Source organism: Schistocerca gregaria, chromosome X (assembly GCF_023897955.1).
Source record: "Schistocerca gregaria isolate iqSchGreg1 chromosome X, iqSchGreg1.2, whole genome shotgun sequence".
NCBI classification, from domain to species: Eukaryota; Metazoa; Arthropoda; class Insecta; order Orthoptera; family Acrididae; genus Schistocerca; species Schistocerca gregaria.
This window is the reverse complement of record NC_064931.1, coordinates 752818503-752844002: the sequence shown is the minus strand read 5'-3', so window position 1 is coordinate 752844002 and position 25500 is coordinate 752818503. Positions and strand designations below refer to the sequence as shown.

The following is a 25500-nucleotide window of genomic DNA, read 5'->3' as shown; positions in this document are numbered from 1 at the left end:
GGTGAAGCTAAACATTGCAAGTTGTGTCGGCAACTCCAATAGTGGATTATGCCAGTATTTCCTCTCTCATGTCGCCCCTCTCCGCAGTGACCACCACCCACAGTGCGATTTGTCTGACCTTTGTACCGCTTATAATTCATTTAGTCAAATCAAATGTCAGTAGAAAGAAAAAATAGGAAGAAGTAAAGTGAGACTTCAAGTAAGAACATAGAATCAAGTAAATCTTACTAGGAAAAAACGTAAAATTGGAGACTGTGAAATCGAAGTTCCACTGTATTTGATATGAGGCCATTGGCAACTACATTTCTGAAGATGCTAACGCCTCACAAGTGAAACATGCAAAGTAAAGGAAAGTTGTATACAACTGTGGCATCTCCATAATTTGATTTCTGGCGCTTTCTGTTCCCCCTGCAGGCAACGCCACCCTTCAGGCGGGGGGGGATAAAATAAAATAAAATAACTTGTTTGTTTGTAATTGATAACTGTAAGTGGAGTTTTAACACCTTTAATTTTCTTATTTTTTGTGCCAATAGTGCTGCAGTATTTCAAAATACATGGCTCTTGTGATGTTTCTTTACAGTTGAGAAATGCTATCAGTGCAGTGAGGTTCGATGTAGATACGTTAATGTCAAAACCTGAGCAGGACCAAAACATGACTGAATTGATACATGCTGTAAGTATAATTTAAAAAAATATATATATTAATTTTTTATTCATTTCTACTTTAAAGTAAGACTACATTTCATGGTATTTCCTGGTGGTTTTACTAGGGAAACAAGAATATGTTGTCTATATTTGTATTGTGTGTACCACTACTGTGTTGGATCAGTAGTAGCTTGTATGATCCAAATGACTGACACACATAAATGCACTACGAACTCATCCCTAGGGATGTTTTCATGGCAGCTGGTATTTGCTGCCAACAACTGAGATACCTTTCAGTCACAGTATAAGAAAAAGCCTGACAAAAATGCTACTAACGACAACACACACTGTTGATTTCACAAACAAAACTATCAAGAAGTTTGTTTGGAGTCATCACTCATACACTTATTCTATTGATCTTATGCTCTCAAATGCTTACCTTTCCTGCTCCTTATTGAACAACAGTCAACAAAATTACTTCCCAGACAAAAATGTACTTCAAACCTGGTTTGACAACACCTTTAATTCATAATCAGTATGTTTCTACAGGCGCAGAATCGGTAAACCCCCTGAGCCTTCACAGACTGCTTCAGATAATGTGAAAGAATGTATTCTTGATGATTAATTTCCCTCTTATGTTTACTGTTGTGTTCAGTGAACTAACGGAAAGTGCTATTAAAATATGCACTGTACTAATACAAATGAAATAAAACTTACCATGAAAAGCTCATGACAAAACTGTGCTTTAATAAAACATAGCATATCTGTAACACAAGCACCCACCAGGTTAGCTGAGAGCACGAATGCGCTGCTTCCTGGACTTGCGTAGGTGCACTGGCCCCGAATCAAATCCATCTGGTGGATTACTGACATCAGCCGATGTGCTGGCCAGCCTTGATGTGGTTTTTAGGTGATTTTCCACATCCCGCTAGGTGAATACCAAGCTGGTCCCCACGTTCCGTCTCAGTTACACGACTCACAGTCATCTGAACACGTTCGCACTATTCTATGGATTACACGCTGACAGCTGCAGTACACTCATTCTGTCCCGGGGGGTACGGGGTGGCAGCAGGAAGGGCATCTGGTCACCCCTTAAAACTAACCTTGCCAAATCCGTTCCTAGCCATGCTGACCCTGCGAAACTGCAGGACAAGGCACCAGCAAAAGAAGAAGAAGATCTGTAACAAAAGTGGTATTACTCACTTTGAACTTAACTGGTCTGTGTTTACTCGCTGTACTGTGTCATACCCATGTTGTGTGGAAATGTGCCATTTCATAAATAAAATTTTCTTGTTCACTAAAACCAAAAATTATTTTGGTAGAAATGGAAAGTGGCATTAACCATTGTGCAGTGTTTTTCGCCTGTACTTTACAGGTAACTGGAATTAGCAAGACAATCTTCACCAGATGTGATTCACAATTGTGGACCACATCCAGTGCTTATACTGTAAACATGAGTGGGCAACACATCTATGCTAACAAAGTATTCATGTGAGAAGTATCTGTTATCAGCTACTGTGGGAGTGGGCACTGATACAAACAAGGAAGGAGAGAAGTTGCGATGGCCAGCAGCACGAATCCAAAAATGATCTATTCATTAAACTTTCAAATTATTACAATACTTTATTTTTAGAAAGAAAATAATCATAACTTCTCTTTATAAAGTGGCTCCTATGCCTCCCACTTGGAAGTTCCTTAGCTGCTATTACTACTCGCATAGTGCAGGCTAAGTATTGGCTTCCTATTACTCAATACTGATGCTCTCGAAGTCTGTGACCACACTGAGCAGACTAGTGACGAGTAGCTGGTTAAATCAGCATTGACAGTGGGCACTGAACTCTTGTCCTCCTGGAGGTGTGGCACTGCCCGCTCTTTCCAGTGGCATGCATGTCAGCGCCTTCTTAATGCTGTTCCATGGTGCTGAGCTGGTTGGTTTGCAGTTGATGCCTTAAGACTGCACAGTATTGAGTTGTAATGTTGTGACACAGATGGCCAGATGGCTCTAGAATTTGTGGAGACTCTCAATATGCTGCTGATTCATGTCAGACTGTCACTATGTAGGAGGTGGTGAACAAGTGTTGCAGTCTACCATATCATTGTTCATGCCCACCCCCACACATGCTGTAGGTCTCTCATAAATTATGACACTTAGCACAGATTTACACGTGCAGTAACTGGCTTTTTGTTGCCAGCTTTTCTGGCCGGTTGTTCTGCCACTGCTGTAAAGATGAATACTGAAGGTAAATATGAATATTCAATATGGCGAACATCCACTGCATTCTGTCCTGCCAGTTCCATCATTCAAAAAATTGTTAAAACAAGCAACGAAAAATTATCTGATGATTATGAAAAGCTACTTTCATGACCTACACAGAATGCAGTAAAAACTCCAGGGCTTTTTGGGATTCTGTTACTTAATTTCATTGTGGTTGATTTCAATTACAGTAGAAGAGGGGGAAAAAATTTGACTTCATATTATTTTTCGCTGGGATTTGACTACAGCAGCACACAGCTAGCGAGGTATTGAGAAAGTGTTTATTTTCTCATACCTGTAATAGAGGCAAAGGCTGAAAGAAGATGTTTCTCACAATGCAAATGATGGGAGACATTGTAATTTACTCATAAAATAATCTTTTTTCATTCAAAAACTCAAATCTTCCAACTCACTGTCACTTATTAGGCACAGATTGTTCAGAATATTTAATCAAAATTGTAGTGAATTTAGTAGGATAATTCAGCTCCTGTCCTGGAAGTCCATTGACTATCACTGTGTTGCCAAACATTTTCCACATGCCTGTTTATATATAATTGTTTTTTGAATCAGTACAAGTACTGTGCAAACATCTTTCTTGCTATGTATGTAATGGGACTTTGATGGCATTCTTTCCTTAGTCATTGCTATGCAACGGTGTTAATCTGTGTCAGATACATGAGGATCAGAATGTAGTACCTATTTATTCAAATAACCAATAGTCAGATTATTTCAGAAAAGTGGAAGCACCTAATTACTTAACTAACTGTGACTTACAGACCCTGCTTATTAACTGTAGTTTCAGTTGCGTAGAATATGTTAATATTAATTTGTTAAGCAGTTATCTGCAAGATTGAACTCTGTAGTCATTTTTGAATAATTGATAACTCATTAATTGAGAATTATGTTCTTTAAGTCAAAGTAGTCAAATTGATGCCAAATACAAGAGATGTCAATTACAGATTTATTTTGGGGTGTATTTTGCAAACAGTGGTGCTTGATTTTACTGCAGTGTGAGCAATGTTTAATGGTGATATTGTACGTAAAAACATTATTTATGAAACAAGGTGGAAAAATAATCATTACAAGTACATAAATGAAACTAAAACAGGCAAGATAGTGTGAAGCAAGCTGCATTGACTAATAGTATTTACAGTAATTACTTACTATGTGAAAAATTCCAGATACAATCTGTAAGTATGCATTTGATGAAACAATGGCAAAATATGTATTACAACTACACAGGGCAAATTTAAATTTATTTTCTACCAGTATTCAAATGTAAAGGAGTGATGGAATTTCTCACAAAGTAACATACAAGAGTTACACCATTACAAAGGTGGTATGTAGTCTTAAATTTTTCATATGTCATTCTGTAGAAGCTGTAGAGCATGTTTTACAGTCGGATGTATACTTGCCAGAAAATTGAATGATTGCAATAATATGTTGTTAATTTGCTAGAAGTGGTACACAGTTTAGGGCTATGGCAAAACTTCATATTTCACTCGGACAGAAGCTTGCATTTAATTATTCACATCATCAATGCACACAGTTACATGCTGCATTAGCAGTACCAGAAAATCATTAAATAGAGGTAAAATCAATAATGTCAAGGGTGAAAATAACTGGCATTCACCATTACATTACCGCCATTAACTGTAAAACAAGGAAACAATGACCTCATTTGGAAAGGATTATGTCATGGCCCATTCCATAGCTTGTATTCAATTCACAACACTGTTCATATTAGACAAAAAATTATTTACAACTTTACCCTGTTGTGATATTTTGCCCCTTCACCCAAGAAGTAACTGAACATCTTCAGCAGCATTTGTGTCTGGTTGGTGCTAATGAGATAGGTGCTTCATATATTAGATTGGTCAGATTGATGGGTGTTTCCCTTCAAATGTTAGGAGCTTCTGGTCCATCCTCCTCTTGTTCTTGAGTGGAACATGAGGCAGTAAGGCAGGGCAAGTGTTCTTGTTTGCTTGTCAGTGCATACTGTTTGCTAGCTTGCAGAGCAGGATGAAATAGGTGAAGGGTAATCAGAGTTGTTGCACGTAAGAAGCAATGACATCGCCACACTATCTGTAGATAGGTTGTAAGCAGTAGATTAAATGTGCCACCACTAACATCATTAAAAGTGGTTGGACTGTGTAACACCACCGTACTGACTGAACACCCTTACCATTCTCATCATACAGTCATTACTGTCTTCTGCCTTCATTGATACAATATAATAACTGCTGTGGTTTGCCAAGAAAAGGGAGAAGTGCTATATGAATGAGAATTTATGCTATAGCAAGAATAAACACAAATTATGGAATATAGTACTTTGTAGACCAACATGTAAGATATAATGAAGTACAGGTTGTGCGTATTACTGAACACACTGACTATACAACAGTAGTACGGGTTAGAGAATATGTCATGCACTCATTAACGATAACTTAAATAATAGTGTTTCTTTGGTGGCTCACTGGAGTGTGCCAGGGACCGTCCCAGGTGGCCTCTATAAGCGGGCTGGTGAACTGTATGGATCACTGAAATCACATGCATCATGAGTGAAGGTACATCACTCCTCCCTTCTGTGGGGGTGAAAAAACCACATATGTACATAGAAACACTAGGCATAAAAACACTGAGATTACGAGTCCACAAAACACCAATGATGGTGCTGGCATCCATTTCGTCGACTGATGATGGTGGCTGCTGTAACATGTAGTGGGCAGTCACTAGCGAGTATGGGTGGTTTGGCTTGTTGTCCATACCTCGTGAGAGGCTGTAAGGCAGGACCAGTGGTGGCATCTCCATAGCGAACTCCTCATCGAGGCCAGTGGTTGGTGTCAGAGGCATCAGTGGGTGTGGTGGAGATGACAGCTGCACAGAACCCAGCAACGGAGGCAGTGGCTGTGGCTGCAGTGTCAAGGGCAGAGGGAGCCACACAGTCGATGGCAGTTGAGGGGTGGGGGCAAAGGCAGGAACCCAGACAGCAATTTGCCAAGCAGTGCCCCAACTATGGTGTGAACCGAACTTTCTGTGACACAGGAACAGGTATCGGCAGTGACGGGGTCAGGGGAGGCCATGGGCCCTCTGGAACAGACCTTGCCATGCACGGCCACAGCTGGTTGAAGTGACGGACTGCCCATTAGAAGTGTGACTGATGCACAGATGCTGGCCCCAGTGACACTTGATGACAGGAACCCAGTTCGACCGGCAGCCAAAACCACGAACCCAGATAGGCACACCTAGCTGGAACCGTCATGAAGCTGGCGATACAGGCAGATGCAGTGTCAGATGCAGCAGGAGGAGGATCCGTGGTTGGCGTCCATGTAGCAGCTCTGCTGGGCTTTTGTTGGTTGATTGATTTGAGGGAGGGGACCAAACAGCAAGGTCATGGGTCCCATCAGATTAGGGGAGGATGGAGAAAGAAGTCAGCTATGCCCTTTCACAGGAACCATCCCAACATTTGCATGAAGTGATTTAGGGAAATCACGGAAAACCTTAATCAGGATAGTCGGATGTAAGTTTGAATTGCTGTCCTCCCAAATGTGAGTCCAGTGTGCTAACCATTGCGCCACCTTGCTTGGTCTGAGTTTTTGTCCCCACCAGAGTGAAACTGTACTAACTCAAAAAATGGTCTAAACCAGCTACAGGGGACTTGCCGAAGACATACTTCCGCATCTGAGTCGTAAATGTCCAAACTATGCGTTTGGACGTGCCATTATATTGAGGATGAAACGGGGGTGCTGATAGATGTCGAACACTCTTAGCATGACAAAAAGATGCACATTCTCAAGAAACAAACTAGGGACGGTTATTGGTTTCCACAGCCAATAGTAGCTGCCGCAGATATGGATGGATAATGTGCCACGTAAGGAAACTTGGAAAAAGTGTCCACTACAATGAGCCAATACTGACTTAGGAAGGACCCAGCACAGTCAACATGTAGATGCTCCCACAGGTGCTGCGGCATCAGCCAGGGGAAAAAAGATGCGCACGGGGGCACCTGTTGCTGAACACAATGAGTGCAAGTGGCAATAAGCTGTGTGATGTCTCCATCTATGCCCAGCCAATACACATGCCGACGGGCCAAAGGTTTGGTGTGAGAAGTCCCACAGTGACGGACATGCAAAAGCTGTAGTATATTATGGCGTAAGGAATTTCTTGAGGTCGAACGCAATCTCTAAAGCTTCCTTTTCAATCTGAGAATACCACTGCTGAGCGGAAGTTAATATCTTGGAAGGAAGCAATGGGTCATTCAGATCCATCTCCGTATTTGTGCGCCAACACTGTGCCGAGACTACGCCAAGAGGAATCTGTAGACAACAATGGATGCTGACCCATCTGAAAAGTGGCCAGATACAGGGCAGATTGAAGCCTCGATTTAAGTCAAGTGGACACTCGGTCAGAAGCTGGTGACCAGAAGAAAGGCACATTTTTATGCAAAGCGCATGCAGGGGCTGAGCAACAGTGGATGCGCCTGGTAAAACTTTACCTAGAAATGCCTGCAATTCCTTATCGGAGGTTGGCCACGGCGGCAGTTGCGTCAACTTGCTGATGCAAAGGCTTGACCCCTGTTCGAGAAACCACTAAATCTAGGTGCTCAAAGTACACCTGAAAAAATTGAGATGTGGCAAGATTGTACTTGAGACCTGTTATCGATTACAGGAAAGCTCATTAGTTCTCTCTTGTATGTTGCATGAATTATGGTATCACCTCATATTACTTTGTGAGATGGTTGTTTTTTTCTTGAGATCAAAATGGAGCAGACAGTGTATCAGTGGTTAATATTTTCATGGCTAATTATGTGATACTGATTCCACTTGCTCCATCGGATCTGTGAATAGTATCCCTGTTTGGCTACTTGAAGAATTTGCAAATAATGATGTCCTCATACTGCATTAAGAGCCAAGATGATGTCTTTCCGTTTATAACTTAGCAACAGCTGCAGCGTCCACTGGTCAGCCAATGTATACACGATGCAGCACCATTGAGCATTGTTTAACGCTGCACTTGTTGTGTGTCACAACCTCAAGAGTACACTGTCTATACTAAATATATTACAGAATTAATACAGTCTCAAGAATGTAATTAACATAGCATGGAATAACATGAGTTTAGTAAAATTAACTTTCCGTTGCATTACAGTAATATTTAATGCCGTTTGTTTTGTTTCATTTGTTTGACCTCTTAGCAGTATTTGTTTATGTAGTATTGTATCAAATGTTGCTTTCCTTTTCATTAAGTACCCAACAGTCATTTGGTTTTTTATTTAATACATTTTTGTTCCAACGTTAATCAATAAATTTACATCTCTATTTGTGAGGGTGCACGCTTTCACATGCAGAAATTAAGTGTTCGTTTTAATCTGATGTAGTAGCAGGAGCAGCAGCAGCTTGGCATTAGGAATCTGCGGAGTGTGGATAGTTTCTGCAAATTATAGAACCATCTGCCCACCTATGCCATTGCATCACAGCTCAATAATTCTCATGTGGATGTTGTGATAGCCCTAGAGGTATCATTCATATGAAAACATCATGGGCTAAATTAATAACTCTGTGCCCAGGTACTGCATTGAATCACAGCGCCATGCCCAGCTTGCTGAATCTGTTGTTGTTTCAGTGTACTGCATGTTGTAAAGCTATTCAGCATAAAAGCTTTTCACGTTTATTGACAAAGCATCAGCAACGGGTATATTGTAATCATAATGAATAGAGGATACCTGTCATTCTTTCAGTATTTATAGACTGAATGTTATTTTTGCTTGAAGATTGCTTACTCTAAACATTACTGTCAGTATTTGTTATACCTTGTTGCACATTGTGATAACAGCTGCTTCTTGTTTCATTTTAGCAGAAGCTGGAATGAAATTGCATGGTTTAATTTTCAACAGCTTTTTGAAGCCACATTGTTGGTCAGTGCATATGGTTTCGTGCACAGTAGCCTTTCGTGATTTGGAACTTTGATATTTGTAGCTTACATAGTCTCCCTATGAGTGTGCATTTGTTTGTGTCTCTTTTGTGGATAGTGCCAATGACAGAGATATGAAGAAAAATGTATTCTGTGTCTGTAATTATGAAGAAGCTGAGTTGCGTACTCATAATGTTTGCAGTACAACCACTGGACATGCTCCAAAAATTTGATTTTTGTTGGTTGTTTTTAATGCACTGTAAAAGGAAATTGTCTCAGTTGTTGGCAACAAATGCAATCTGCAATGGACATACCCCTGCAGAGGAGTTCGTAGTATCCAACACTCTTTTTGAGTCACCAGGTGCAAAATACTATGTTCACACTGCTCGTTGCTCGAGTATATGCCTTTTGTTTGGACTCATTGAATGTCTGTCAAGAAATGTTGTTTCAGCATGATGGGTGCACCACCTCACTTCTTACGTGCGGTTCAGAGACATCTCAACAGAAAATATGGTGAAATATGGCTAGGTCGAGGTGGTCCAACTGCATGTTTAGGGGAATAGTTTCTGATAATTTTTGCTATTACTGACTTTTCAGAAAATGAAGTGAATTATCTTTGATGTTCCACCAGAGTGATATCTTTATCAGTCAGGTGAAATGCAATTTGAAACATAGAGGGAGGAGTGGACTCAAACTCCTGACTTTGTGTCTATGTTGGGCAGCGTTTACTAAGAGACCACAAGCTGATCCAGCACTGCAACAGCTCAAGAAGAAGAAGCACATCCTCTAGACACTTCCACATCCTACAATGTTCACTGATTTTTCATATATTCGGGCATAGTATTATCAGGGGGTGACTGGTTGTTTGTCCCCCCGCCCTTTGAATGATTCGGAGTTAGTCTCTGTGGTGGCCATCCGGTAGCCAGGTTTATATATGCACAGTTTTTTTATGGCCCATCTAGAGGAAACCCTCCTAGCTTCCCAAAATCTCAAACTCCTTGTCTGATTCAGGTTCATTGGTGATATCTTTATCATCTGGACTCAGGGCCAGGGCACCCTACCCTCATTCCTCCACAGCTTCAATGTCTTTCTCATTCACTTCACTGGGTCTCCTCAGACCAATGTGCCATGTTTGTGGATGTTGACCTCCACCTCTCTGATGGCTCTGTCCACACCTCTGTCCATATTAAACCCACTAACCACAAATAATACCTGTGGTTTGCCAGCTGTTAACCCTCCCAACTAAAAAATCTCTCCTATACATCCCGGCCACTCATGGATGGCATATCTGCAGTGACAAGAATTCTGTTGTCCAGTATACTGAAGGACAGAGTATCTGCAATGACAAGAATTTCCTTGCAAAGTATGCTGAAGGATGGAGTATTGTGAAGGTCTCATGAGGGGCTTCACAGACAGGCATTAACCCCCAAACCTAGTCCACGAACAGATTTCTCATGCCATGTCTTCACACACACACACACACACACACACACACACACACACACTAGTTCATCAAAGGATTTCTGCCAGAAACTAGCAAGTTTTAGCTCTCTTTTGTATGTGCTCGTCCATGACTCAACAGTTCAGCAATTTGGTGCTTGAGCTTTTCTAATGTTTTTAGTGTACTCTAAAAATGATTGTAGTCAATTTTGACCAACAGTCCGTTATCATATTTTGTTCTACAATGGGTCACATTGCAGATGGAACATTTAAAAAATTTAATCTGATGTGTGTTTTGTGAAGGGGCCAGTTTTTCAAGAGAGTTAAGGCATATTTTTAAGGCCAGAAGCTGTCCACAGATTAATTTTTCAGTTGAAAACCATCAGCAGTACAAACCTGATCAATATGTCAGATGAATCGGATCTTGTGCACTCTGATGCAAAACATAACAATAAAAATGGTTGTGGGTGCAACTGACTGTAGGTCTCACCATTGTCTGTCAGATTTTAGTAAATGAATAAAAGATTAATATAGCTGCAAAAGTAGTTCCAAAAACACCTTTCTCAGAATCGGAACAACAGAAGAGAATCTGTGGCTGTAGGTGATACTGTTGCCAGAAAATCTAGCATTTTATGGAATGCCTAAGTTTGTCTAAGCCTGTGGAAAAGAAGCAATGTCATAATTATTGGTAACACGGAAACTAGTACAATCACTATATGAAATATGTGATGCAATAAAATTTTATGTAGCAGATGGTGAGATGTTCAATATACTTTATGAGATCCATTCTGCTATTGGCCATGGGAGGATGAGACAGGATAAGGTGTTAATATAACTCATCATGATTTAGAACTTTTTGTAGAAATCTGTGGGCCCTGGTGGCAGTAGCAGAAGAGTTATGGAAGTGTAGTAATAAAATTGATTTTCAAACTCCTCCAGATTGTGAGTATAAGTTCATTCCAGTATATCAAGATCACCTAACTAAGTTTATTGTATGCAAAGCCTTTGAAACAGACTGCTGAGGAAGTAGCATACCACTTAATTGATATATTCACTCATCTTGGAGCTCCGCCAATCCTCTGATCAGACAGTGCGACAGAGTTTGCCAACAAAGTTACTTCATATTTAGAAGTGAACTGGTCCCAACTAAAAATTGCACTTGGGAAACCTGTCATAGCCAAAGTTAAGGAAGCAGTGAAGGAGCAGACTAGGACATGCATGCAGAATATGGATGCACAGTGAACGAAATAATAATAGGAGTGTGGTTTTATGATTCATCAAATTAATGAAAAATTGACCATGTCATTATTGTTTAAAGATGTTTCCATATGAGGCTCTGTTTGGCTGTAAAATAAAAATTGGACTTAACAAATTAGCTCTGCTGCAACAGGTTTTATATGGTATTACAAGAGAAGGAAAACTGGAAGAAATTGTCCATTCACTAGAAAAAGCCAGCAAATGTGAAGACGTAAGTGAATGTTCGGCATGAGCCCATCTTGAATTCATTGCACCTATGCCTTCAACATCGACTCAAGTATCTGAAATAAAAAGAATTCATTTGTTCCATCTGTTCAGTCTGTACTGTGTGAATGCTATATTCATATCATATGTGAGAATTCAACTCAAGTGGGGAAGAAGGATTTGGTACGCGTATTACATGCTCCCTTTGCATGAATAGCAAAAACGCCATTATTGGTCAGCAAGGGCAAAGAAAAATTTAGAATCTAAGGCGAAGGAAATGAAAGTGCTTTCCAACATATATATATATATATATATATATAACACACACATCATTTGAAAAAAAGGTGTACTGTAGAAGTACCTGTTCCAGAAATTGATAAAGGTCTTGTGGATGCTCACAACATTGTGACTGTCATGGTTGATATGATTCTAAAGCAGTTGTTCACAGTTCACGGCATGCAAGAAATCTCTCCTAAAGTCCAAAGATGTTCCTGTGAAAAAAGAAGTATCTTTCAGGTAGTTATAACTGAACAATCTACTGGGACTGGACAGGGATTTGTGAAGTGCGTGTGCAAAAATAAATGCCAGAACCTCAAGTGTTTGTATGTAAAAAGAAAAATTATTTGCAACTCAGTATGTCATTTCAGTTCGGTTTGCTGCTGTAAATAAATCATAAAAGTAGCACAGCTTTGAATTATATAAAAACTGAAATTTTAGATCAGTTATTGTTTATTGTACATTTGTTGTAACTGCTAAAAAACTGTTTTCAATTGCATTGTCAAAAAAAAAGATTAAAGCATATCTACTTTAGAATAAACAAATTTTCACACACACACACACACACACACACACACACACACACACACACACACACACACCTACTTATGACAATTTTCATATTTTAATTTAACTTTGATTAAATATATAAATTTTTAGTTTGAAGATGTTATTTCATTGTAATTTTATGCATTACTTGTGTCCATTTCACATTTTATAAAATAGCCAGGCATTTTACACATTTCCTAGGAAAAGTATTAAACTAAACATCTCGCCAAAAAGTTCTAGGTGCATCTATACAGAGCCTTGATTTGACACTTTATTAGTAACAATGCAATTTAGATTACCAAATATTAACCAAAAATAAAATACCAGAATTATAATTAATATGCAGCTAACTCATCAAGACTGTAAAAGGGGGTAATCAGCAAATGAAAAATAAAGTGCTCTCTGTTTTGGGTTTTTGACACCCAGGAGGTATAATTAGAGAATTACTTCCCCAAGAACAGGTGGAAAACCCTATTTTCCATTCAGCTGTCATTCAGGAGAAACAATGGTCATATTTCCATCTGATCATCAAGTTTTAGGTGTCCTCTCATCCCAATTTCTCTATGTTGATTGCAGCTGGTATGGGAGTGGTTCACTCGAAAAGAACAGAGTTTACTTCCTTCCTCACCCATATGTACACTTGAGCTTGTACTCCACCCCTAATGATGCTGAGAGGTTGTCAACAACTAATCTTCCTTCATTGCCTTTGTTTGTTTCTCAAGACTATAAATTCACCATAATTATGAGTTAGTAATGAGCATTAAAGAAACTTAGCTGACCAGCTGAGGACAGTCCTGGTTACCAAGCACCTACACTGCTGCAAAAAATGAGTTCACCATTGTTGATTCTGTGCATCTTCCCAAGGAGACTGTCTTGGAGACAATATATCCAGTTTATTTACATTCCACAAGAACTATGTACAAAATCAGTATAACTTTTTTGCAGACCTTGTTTATCTTAATTTATTATCCAAACCTTTCCTTATCAGGAACTGTAACAGTCATGCTGGTTAATCCTAGAACACTAGAAAGGGGAGACTGTTACACTGTTACTAGCCCAGTTTTATTCAAAGGAAGTCATATAATTTAGAGGTTATGCATAACACTTATCGGATCTCCAGTGGCATGTTGTATAACAAATTAAGTACAAAATGTCCTTTTTTATGCCCTACTGCAATTGCAAGTTTTAAGAGACTTTAGTAATCAAGGATTAAATAGTGTTCAGGAAAAATTACATAGGTTGCCATTTTTAATTTACACTAACACTTCTTTTTTCCTATCAGGCTGCTTTTAAGGATAAGACATATGGATTACCAGCAATAATGCCTCTGGAAAACATAAAAAGTGTAACGAAGGAACTGATCTATACATATATGAAAAACTACTACACACCATCTAGAATGGTATTGTGTGGTGTTGGTGTCGATCACCAAACTACTGTAAAAGCAGCTGAAAAATACTTCCAGGATATGCCACCAATCTGGGAAGTAGAAAGGAATCTTACATTGGAAGGGAGCAAATACGCTGCACAGGAGATTACCCCAGAATATATTGGTGGTCTAGCTTGGGTATGTATATGTATATATTGGTTTACTTGATATTTGTATCTGTGTGCTATCTTACAACAAAAGTAACTTTTAGATGTTGTTGTCACTGGCTGTCTTTAAAGACTGACTGACTGACTGCACCAGCAGTGGGAGGACAGCACCACTAGCTTGATCTTCCTTGTTTATGATATATCTGTCCCAAAACATTTTGGCATTAAGGTGCTGGAGACTGCACCAGTTAATAATTGCAGGGTGTATACATGGACAAGGAAAAAAAATTCGCGGGTTTCTCGGTTAAAAATACACTTTCTCCCAGGTGAAAATACACTTTTTTCCGTGTTAAGTGACAGTAAAATCTTCTTCGGCACTGTAAAAGTCATCAATCCTTTGAATGTTTATAGTTTTATATACCAATGTGGAATTTCCCGGCACTTTACAAAACGAAACTCAGGGGGAAAATCACATTTTGAAAGACCTTTGACGTGGGGTCGGGGGTTGGGTTGTTTGGGGATGGAGACCAGACAGCGAGGTCATCGGTCTCATTGGATTAGGGAAGGAAGTCGGCCGTGCCCTTTGAAAGGAACCATCCCGGCATTTGCCTGGAGCGATTTAAGGAAATCACGGAAAACCTAAATCAGGATGGCCGGACGCGGCACCCTTTGATGTGCAGCAACATGTACGCTGCTTATTTTCGTATTACGAATGTTTAAATTTGAATTCCACCAAACAACGCATGTCATTTTCCGAAGCATTGAAATCAAGATTGTGGTGCACTTTTGTAAGCGTCATAGCTCATTCACGTGATCTCACCAGCTGATGACAGCAATAGGACACATGATGTAGTCAGCCAATAGCAAGATCACTCTTAAGTAGTGCGAATACACAAATAAGAAAAGTTAATGGCTTAAATTAATATACATAGTATTCGCATATAATATTGGTCTTGAGGATTAATAAGTTGGAAAGAAGCTAAGCTTCCAGATATAATGTTGATCTTTTTTGTGCGTGTTACTCTTTACGATACATCTCACAATTGTGCAAGTAAAATTTTTAGTAATGATGCAAATGTCTGATCTTCTGGGCTCGAAATTCTTCTAAATGGTCATCCTCAAAGAGTTGATTTTTAAATCAGAATCAAACAGTTTGTGACTTAAGAAATTCAGCGTACATTCTCACACATAGTTCATCTTCCATAAAAGGAAATCGGCTTTGAATGTAACGCTTTTCCAACCACCATTCACAATATTTTCCCGTGACCTGTTAGAAATAGATTCGTTTCAGCAGTTGCAAGAAAGTGCCAGCTAACTGCCGTCACCGCACTTGCGCAGCTACGATGACGCAGGAAGCTCATATGTTCATACGTGTAAAACATTACAAGATCTTACATTATGTCATAAAAGAAACAAGACATCAAAGGATACTTCAAGAGCATCAGGATTTTGTGAACCATACTAAAATGCATAATTAGGCTTAAAATGCACATCCGTATGTAAATTTTCTTGGAGTACCAGTACTCATGTTTGGTTCTTTATTATAGCATAATGTCATACGTGCACTTGAAATGCAGCAAACAGTTGAAACTACCCAATAGTGTGAAATTAAACACTTAGTTTCAAATAAATTTATTGTCTCAGTAGAAAGGATTAATAAAAGCCATATCTCTTTAGCAAACTGGCAAAAATAACTTCATTGTTCAGTAAGGCGATTAATGCTTGACTGTCAGAAAGGTGGAAATAAAACCTGAAACTATTAACATATTTTAGCCTGCCGTAATTATTCGAATGTATTTTAATTCATTTGATAGCTCCGGGCCACAAAAATCCGTTTTGTTATCATTTAACATGCGAGCAATAAATGCAGAGGACACAACAAAATCACTGAACGTAAACACAGGTCATGTGGAGACGACCCACCTCCCCACCACAACTCGGACTGCTCTGTGCATTACCCCGGATCTACGATATTTCCGAACAGGGGCAATATTAAGTAGTGGCGCCCAGGCACACTTCTGTAACCAGAAGTGGGAGAAGGTATTACTCATACGCGACTCAACCGCGCATGCACAAGAGCCCACCCAGAACTGCTCAAATGAATCTAATTTAAACAGTTGTCACGTCACGCTCATTGGAGGCAATTTGTTGTTATAAAGCATTTTGTAGTGTTCCTAAAGCCTTTGACATACTTTACTGTTGGCAGACACTTGTATGAGCACTGTTTTGTTGTTGTATACGGCGCATTTCCTTTGCAACTTAAGGTTTTTTTCCCCCATTCATGTTTTGTTGCTGCATTATTATTTTACAGTAGCGGGATACAATAATATCCTTCGTTAGAGTATTGGTTCTTACCAGTCAAAATCACAAAAATTTAACTGAAAACTAAAACAGTGAAAAATTTCCTGAATTCTAAACAATTCCCTGGTTTTTCCCGGTTTTCTCCCGGATGAAAAAATTCCCGGGTTTTTCCCAGATCTCCCGGTTGTCTCGAGTCGTGTACACCCTGAATTGAAAGCTGTAAAGTATATTACAAAAATACAGATGAATGAAATTCTCCTTGCTGTTTTTAATAAAATATGGAGACTTCCACAAATTTTGTAGTGTGATAATCTTGGTACTCTTTTTGAAACCAAAGAAAGTCTCTACATTGACCAACAATTATTTTAGTGTGGCTCACTGTCTACTAGAATGTGCAATCGACTGGCATCTGTCCTGTGTCCTAGAATCCAAAGAACTACTTAAATGCTTCATGTGTGGGCCCAGGACTAATCACAAATCCATGACATCCTCATTACACTGGAGGCAGCAATACATTTATCTTTCTTACACATCATAGTTAGAGTCTGCGATCTCGAAAGTATCTACAACACTACTTTGAGATATAATAGCCATGGAAAAATTTCACAAACAGTACTTCTAAGGGTGCTTCCTTATCTTCTTGCTGGCTGCCCTTTCCAAACATTGTCAGAGAGATTCAAATAAGAAAATGGTCTTCCTCAGTGATTTGGTTTTATTGTAACTATTTCCTAAAGCAATCAGATATATTAAGTGTACAGTTCAGTCTTCCATCCAGCTTTCATTGTTTATGCAATAATTTTCTATATTCTGCTCCTCATGCAGTTTTACAGTGGCTGCTCATCAGTTACGACTCGAGTAATTTGAGGAGCATGCAGATATCATGGGTTTTAAATTTCATCAGAGATATTTTTGTATGTGTCAGTTTTAATCATTTCCATCACTTATAACTTCCAATCACTTAAAATGGGGAACACTGTTCTGAATTTTATATTCAGTGAGAAGTTTTGTCAGTTGTCAACTTCACAGTCTCTTAGAATTCTGTACTATTGCTCGTCTTGCAGTGAAGTTAATATTCAACATTCTACCATGAATAAACTTTTGGCATTGACACCATGTTGGACCTAGTGACACTTCATGCAGACTGTGTTACAGAACTGTTCTGTACCTGATGGATTTAACCCTCGAGCAGGTGCGCCAATTTTTGTAACACGAGCGGTTGCGTCCAGTGTACTTTGTACATGTGTAACGAATAGCTGTCTTAATGTTACTAAGGTAAACATGTAAGAGCAAAATCATAGTTTAATCGTAGTTTAACTAAACAAAGATAAAATAAACTTACATAAATGAGCTAAAGCACTGTTTAATCAAACAATATTGGAATAAACTTTCAGTATATCACTCTGTTGTCACGGACAGTTTTACCTCGCAGTAATGACCCGCTCAAAGCATTAAACAGCGCAATTGCATCAGATCCCGACCACCTGCTTATTTGATTACTCATTATCTCGTAGACACCTGCCTGATTGTGGGTTTGTGGTGCTAGCTTTTAATGTGGGTCATTTTCTTGTACAGACTGTAATTTTATTCTGACCTAGCTTGCTGTTTATTTTATGTTACTGCTGCTTATTTATATGTATAACAACACATTCTACCACTGTTCATCAGCTGAAGCACTAATGAAAGAGTAGGTATGGGCTCACAATTGTGAAACAATGAAATGGTTCAGAACAATTTTATTTGTGTGTGGTGCACTTGATACATAGGCGTGCTCACTCGAGAATTAAGGGCAGTCAGAAACACATTGAACATGGTAGAAAGTACCTCTCTCACTGGTCTTGGGAGCAGGCGGAATATATCTTGACCAATTCTACAAACTTTTGTGCAGTCCCAGCTTGACTACAGATACACAGCTTATACTTTCGTATCCAAAAATTGTCATTGCTGTTCACCATTTGGAGTTAGGCTGGAAGCAGAGGCAAGCCTCTGTGTTGAGGTGTGTGAATTGCCACTTGTCATTTGGCTGCAGTTCTGTATGATGCAATCACATGTATACAATATTGTCAACTTCCAAGTCTCTGGCACCCTGCAGGACCTAGTGGTGCTTGTTGCAGATCATGTTACAGAACTGTCCTTTGGTTCTCTGTGTGTACAGGGTGTTACAAAAAGGTACGGCCAAACTTTCAGGAAACATTCCTCACACACAAAGAGAGAAAATATGTTATGTCCGGAAACACTTACTTTCCATGTTAGAGCTCATTTTATTACTTCTCTTCCAATCACATTAATCATTGAATGGAAACACACAGCAACAGAACGTACCAGCATGACTTCAAACACTTGGTTACAGGAAATGTTCAAAATGTCCTCCGTTAGCGAGGATACATCCATCCACCTCCGTCGCATGGAATCCCTGATGCGCTGATGCAGCCCTGGAGAATGGCGTATTGTATCACAGACGTCCACAATACAAGCACGAAGAGTCTCTACCATTTAGTACCGGGGTTGCGTAGACAAGAGATTTCAAATGCCCCCATAAATGAAAGTCAAGAGGGTTGAGGTCAGGAGAGCGTGGAGGCCATGGAACTGGTCCGCCTCTACCAATCCATTGGTCACCGAATCTGTTGTTCAGAAGCGTACGAACACTTCGACTGAAATGTGCAGGAGCTCCATTGTGCATGACCCACATGTTGTGTCATACTTGTAAAGGCACATGTTCTAGCAGCACAGGTAGAGTATCCCGTATGAAATCATGATAACATGCTCCATTGAGCGTAGGTGGAAGAACATGGGGCCCAATCAAGACATCACCAACAAAGCCTGCCCAAACTTTCACAGAAATCTGTGTTGATGACATGATTGCACAATTGCATGCGGATTCTCGTCAGCCCACGCATGTTGATTGTGAAAATTTACAATTTGATCACGTTGGAATGAAGCCTCATCAGTATAGAGAACATCTGCACTGAAATGAGGATTGACACATTGTTGGATGAACCATTCGCAGAAGTGTACCCGTGGAGGCCAATCAGCTGCTGATAGTGCCTGCACATGCTGTACATGGTACGGAAACAACTGGTTCTCCTGATATACTCTCCATACAGTGAGGTGGTCAACGTTACCTTGTACAGCAGCAACTTCTGTGACGCTGACATTAGGGCTATCGTCAACTGCACGAAAAATTGCATACTGTAGAGCAATGAGTCACATGTCAACACAAGCACCGAAGTCAACATTACCTTCCTTCAACTGGGCCAACTGGCGGTGAATCAAGGAAGTACAGTACATACTGACGAAACTAAAATGAGCTCTAACATGGAAATTAAGCGTTTCCAGACACATGTCCACATAACATCTTTTCTTTATTTGTGTGTATAATGTTTCCTGAAAGTTTGGCTGTACCTTTTTGTAACACCCTGTATATCCTTAAGATTTGTTTACCAAGTAAATGTGCTGTATTTGGTACAGTATTATATGTGACCTTGATAGCTCTGCGATAAGTAAGATATAGTTGCCCCACTAAATTCCTGTTCTAGTTTTTCTCTGAGTGCCTCGTAGGCTGTCTATTGTGTGTACTCTGCAAAGATGGGAACAGGATGTGTCAGACTGCTGTTTTCCAGGACACATTAAAATTTAGGAAAAAGAGTAGCTAAAGGAGTCTTCATAGAAAATACAATGTGTTGCACACTTACATGCATTGATCTTACCTGTTGAGGTACTGGGTCATGTGTCAGTGGGAGGAAGAGTGGCTGTAGTTGAGGAACAAGAAGCATTCCTCCCCCCCCCCCCCCCCCCCCCCACACACACACCCCCACCCCCCAGCCATTGAGTCAAGATACAGTAATTTTTATGTATCTCCAGACAGGGCTCTGCCCAATGTTACCTGGCTTTCTCCTCCTATAAGAAGCCACACCAGCCTGTAGTGCTTGCGTAGTAGATTTTGTGAGGTATATTTTAAATAAACGGTGACAAGAGGGCAGCAGATTGTTTACCACATCACTATTTTAAGGGATTGCAAGATATGTTGTTTATGTTTTAAATTTTACATTAAATCTAACCTTATACAAAAGTTGTTAGAATTATTCGAACATCCTTTTCTAATCTTTTAGCTGTCAGCCAGTCACAGCCCTCTGTTAGTTTCTTGTAGCTACTATATAATTATTTTAATTGTATGTGTTTATCACTTGACTACGTATTGGATTTTGTGTGTTATATTCTTTGTGTGTGTGTGTGTGTGTGTGTGTGAAGCTGAAGCTTATTGGAGTGGATCAGGTTACTTTAGTAACTTCTTGGAATGCTATTTTAAATATTTTAACTATGCTCACATCAAAATAATCTATTAAAGGCATTAATGACTTCACTCTTGAATGCTGTTCTCATACTACTGCACCATACCATGTCCTTTCACCACATATCAAGTTCTTTAAATCTGTTAGGCAAAACTGATGGCATTGTTAAAATTATAATTTATGTTTTATGTATTTTTGTCAGCTGATTCCCGTAATATTCTCTCTGCGCGATAGCTAACAGTAGTGTCCAAAAACGCTCTTAATTTCTGATGGTTTTTTATTTTCCTGTGATTGTTGTGAGGGCATGATGATGACTGTATCATTATCAGAAAAGCTCTGTGTACTAGCTACATAATAACTTCTAAGGATCTCGTCCATTATCAAGGGAGTAGTGGTATTATATTTCTTCATTGAATTGAAGATAATCAGAAATTTCCTGGTACTGCCAGTAATTTATCTCTTTCTTTCCTTTGTATCCTATAGCTGTGTCTCTCATATCCCTAGATCGTTTTATTGTAATACCATTACAAGGTCATTGGTTGTTGCATGTGAGCTACAGTATAATGTATTCATTTCCACATGTGTAGAATCTTGCAGAGCTGTCTCCTCAGCCACATATATATTTTAAAGAATATTGTCAAATAATACATGTATTTGTAAGTATGTTTCAGATTGGTAATATGAATACTGAAATCTAAAATTGACTTCTGATCATGTTTGTATGCAAGATATTTCATTATTTTGCAGCTTGTAGATGAAAGACACACTGGTTGTACATTATTGTTCAATTTTCTCTGCCTTTTTCGTACACAGGACTGCTGTGAAATACCAACATATGCTAATGCGGATCTTCCTCAGTTAGCACATGTGGTCATTGCTCTCAATGCATTCCCATATGCAGATCCAGATTTCATTTCACTGTGTGTTTTAAATTTGATGATGGGTGGAGGCAACTCGTTCAGTGCTGGTGGCCCTGGAAAGGGAATGTATTCTCGGCTGTACATAAATGCTCTTAATAGGTAAGAAAACTTTGTGGTTTCTTGTAAGACATTCTGGTACTTTTGCTTGTAAATAAAAACTCAGTTTTTAGCTGATAGCCAGCTGTTTAAATATTATATCCAATTTAATGCTTGAATGATCAGTTTTAATTTCTTACATTTTTTGAGCAGTCTGTTTGATCTATTGCGAAATCTGTAAAATCACAGGTATGTGGGAAAAACGTGTAAGCCTCCATTTAGTGCAATTTCCGAGGTTCATACATGGAAGCAAACAATGCAGTGTCTCACAGTAACGTGAGACAAGTTTCCACATAGTGTGACAACTTCATCTAGCACAGAAGCTGCATCTTCTTGGGCCATAGCTCTGCTGATGGCAATAAAGCTCTATAAAAAGTCTGTGAGTAGGTTATTCTCATTATAATTCTCAGGCATTTGCCTGTTGTTTAGTGTCATTGTCTTGCTGCTGATTCTTCTATGCCATGTAGCTCTGTTTTATCAGTGTGTTAAATACCAATGCACTGCATTCTATTTGCTTCGATTTACTATCAAATGTTGCCAGGTTTTGTACATTGCACTATTTGTATTGTGAGCTATGCTGACACTTATTTTCCTTTGCCTCTTCAGAAGCTTTATTCTGTGCAAATCCACCTGATAAACTGCATAATTCTGAACACTGCGTTTGTGTTTGGCCTGTAAGGAACTGTATAATATTTTAATGAGAAACTTGTTCTCAACAGTATGGAAAAGTTTTTTTTCCAAAATCTACTGTTCTAAGGAGTCATGCAAAACAGTCAGCTCGATGTACCTGGCATTATATGAGCTAGAATTTATTCTGAATTGGGAATGGCAGGCAGTCAGTATGTTGACAGTCTGATGTGGTGCATGCAGGTGACAGTTTTCATTCACAAGAAGTAAGAACTAAATGCTGAATGCTTTTCATGCTGGCAGACTTTGCTTTTTGACATGATGAAATATAGGAAACCAGTTAGTAAAAGAAAAGTAAATGGAATTAATTGCATAGTTGAAGGTAAAAGAATTCCATCATGTTTGGAAAATGGTTGCACTTCTTTTGTTGCAAGCCAGCTGCTATTCCTTTTAAGGCTTATACAGTTTCCGCACATATATTGACATAATTTCTTTGTAGTTTCATTACTCACCACTGACAAGTAATGTAAAAGTTGTCCATGTCTACATCTCTGCTCTGCAAGCTACTATCCACTGTGTGGAGGGTACCTGTTGTACCAGTATCATTTTACCGAAGGATGATGTAAGGGAAAAATAGTTGTTGGTGCTCCCGTGTTTAAGATGGATTCCTTTAATTTTAATATAATGGTCATTATGCAAAATATCATGGAGGAAATTGTAAATTTTGTGACTAGTCATGAAACCTATGCTGTAAGACTTTCTAACAAGTTGTTTCTCTGTGGTTAAAGGGCATCATTCTTATGCTCTTATTGAATTTTGTAAACCGTTTCCATGAGGCTCACACACTAAATAAACAAATGTGTGATAAATTTGGGTCATTACTGACCTTACTTACCTCTGTCATAATTTCTATTTCTTGTGCAGTGACACACTGGAACTTCAAGGTACTTAAAAAAATTAAAATATTCAAGTTTTCACCTTTGATATTAGTTTCCAATTAAAGCACATTTACTGTCCCATCCATCACAACTTCCAAAATTATCACAAAGTAGGTCAGCAGTGTACTAAAACTTCAAAAAGTCTAATTTACACATGAGCAGCAATTTCTTTGAATGCAGTCCACTGACTGTATGGAACTTTACTCATGCAGTACTCAAAGCAGATTTCAGGCAAGTAACTGTACATGACAGTGACTTGGTGCTGACTGCTAACAGGAACCATACTCAAGAAATATTCAGCCTAGACAAACTGTGGCACCGTTCACATTGGCTGTTTAAGGTTCTAATTTCTGGGGAGGATTTTTAAGCATGCAATTTTCTACCTGTATTCTATCAAAGCCCAGCAAAATTTTTCTAGGAAGTCAGATTTTATGCTTTGATAATTTCAGTAACATGTTTTTGTGATGAAAGTACACATTTTTCTATAAATAGAAAAATTATAGCTACAAGACAGCAACACTGGAATTTTGAAAAGGTTGACTTTTAAAATTTGAATAATTATGCAAAATTTTTAGTAAAAATATTCCCTGAAATCCAAATTTTGAAAAAAAAGATGAAATGTTCTTTGCATAGTACAGAAATAGGGCTTTCGAGGAGTAGGTCAATCCTAAAATAATTATTTATGGGGCTGAATTTTTAAGCACACATTGTTTCCACAAGTGAAATTTGAATCTTCCTTTAAACAAAATATAGTTGTCACCACCCATGTATAAATTATTCTCTGAACAATATGACTCACAAAATTACAGCCAGAACAATAATGTGGATATTTAATGTATATGTATGAAGTACGTAATAGAAAGACGAAATAAGTGGAGCTGTTCCTCTGTGCTACATTTACAATTTTGCAGGTCATCTCTGAATCTCTTTTGATAATCTAATTTTTCAAGGGGTCTAGACTGTAGATGAATGTGGTAACAAAAAAATTGGAGTGTTATGAACCTTTGTTATGCTTAGTGTGTAGCAAATAGATGATCCCATTCAGCAACAGAAGTGGTTTGATCTTGACCATACACTCTGACTTACTGATTTTTGGTGGTTGTGGTGAACCCTTTTGTTCCCTGTGCTTCATACATGCGACATGAAGTTTAACTTCACAAAATGCAGTCAAAATGAACTTATTATACGAAAATCACCATGTATGTGTTAAGAAACATTTACAAGTTCTCTGCCTATGTCTTTTTTATTTCACAGTTAGTCTACAGCTTCGTGAAAAAAATAAGTTACCGAAAATTCAGCAATGTAATATGTGATTAATCTCGCATGTTGAAACTTCCTGGCAGATTAAAACTGTGTGCCGGACTGAGACTCGAACTTGGGACCTTTGCCTTTCGCGGGCAAGTGCTCTACCAACTGAGATACCCAAACATGACTCACACCCCGTCCTCACAGCTTCACTTCTGCCAGTACCTCGTCTCCTACCTTCCAAACTTTACGGAAGCTCTCCTGCGAACCTTCTGCGAGAGCTTCCGTAAAGTTTGGAAGGTAGGAGACAAGGTACTGACAGAAGTGAAACTGTGAGAATGGGGAGTGAATCATGCTTGGGTAGCTCAGTTGGTAGAGCACTTGCCCGCAAAAGGCAAAGGTCCTGAGTTTGGGTCTCGGTCCGGCACACAGTTTTAATCTGCCAGGAAGTTTCACATTAGAGCACACTCTGCTGCAGAGTCAATATCTCAATCTCGCATGTTGTTCCAGCAAATTATATGTAATGCCAGTGGACTGGTTTGGAGTAAGTGGTGGTGTGGATAGTGTGCTACATATTTTGCTTATCAGATGTTTGTTGATGGTGCAAGGCATATGGAAGAGGGAGTTATTCTGTATAAATAGCAGTCACCCAAGTATGACCTTTAAGTGCAAGGACACAAAATATTTGTTTGTTATGTCAACATTCACAGATGCCATAGCTTTAGAGAAAGTAGGTCCCTACTCTTTAATCAGTATAGAGGCAGTCTGGGAATTCTATATTTCTTTCCTGGCAAAAGTTCCAATTGAGATGATTTGCTGTGGCCTTCCTCTGACTTGGTATGTGTCAGTGTGTGTTTGCATCATTTGGATGCCTTTTATTCATAGGTTGGTAATCAGGAACTTGATATGACTATCTCTTCTTCCCCTGCTGGTCATTTACTGGTGATAAAAAATTTTCTTCCACCATTGTATCGAAACCATCTACCTGTGGTTTGAGCATAGCTGTGCATTAACTG

General features: G+C 39.0%; 1 protein-coding gene across 1 annotated transcript in view; it reads left to right on the top strand.

Moving 5' to 3' along the window:
• Window positions 1–25500, top strand: part of LOC126298769 (mitochondrial-processing peptidase subunit alpha) — a 114128-nt gene that overhangs the window by 54382 nt on the left and 34246 nt on the right. The window contains exons 6-8 of the mRNA XM_049990222.1: window positions 581–673; window positions 13818–14102; window positions 21472–21677. Of these exons, the coding sequence (XP_049846179.1) occupies window positions 581–673; window positions 13818–14102; window positions 21472–21677 (584 nt within the window). The remainder of the gene's footprint in view (window positions 1–580; window positions 674–13817; window positions 14103–21471; window positions 21678–25500) is intronic.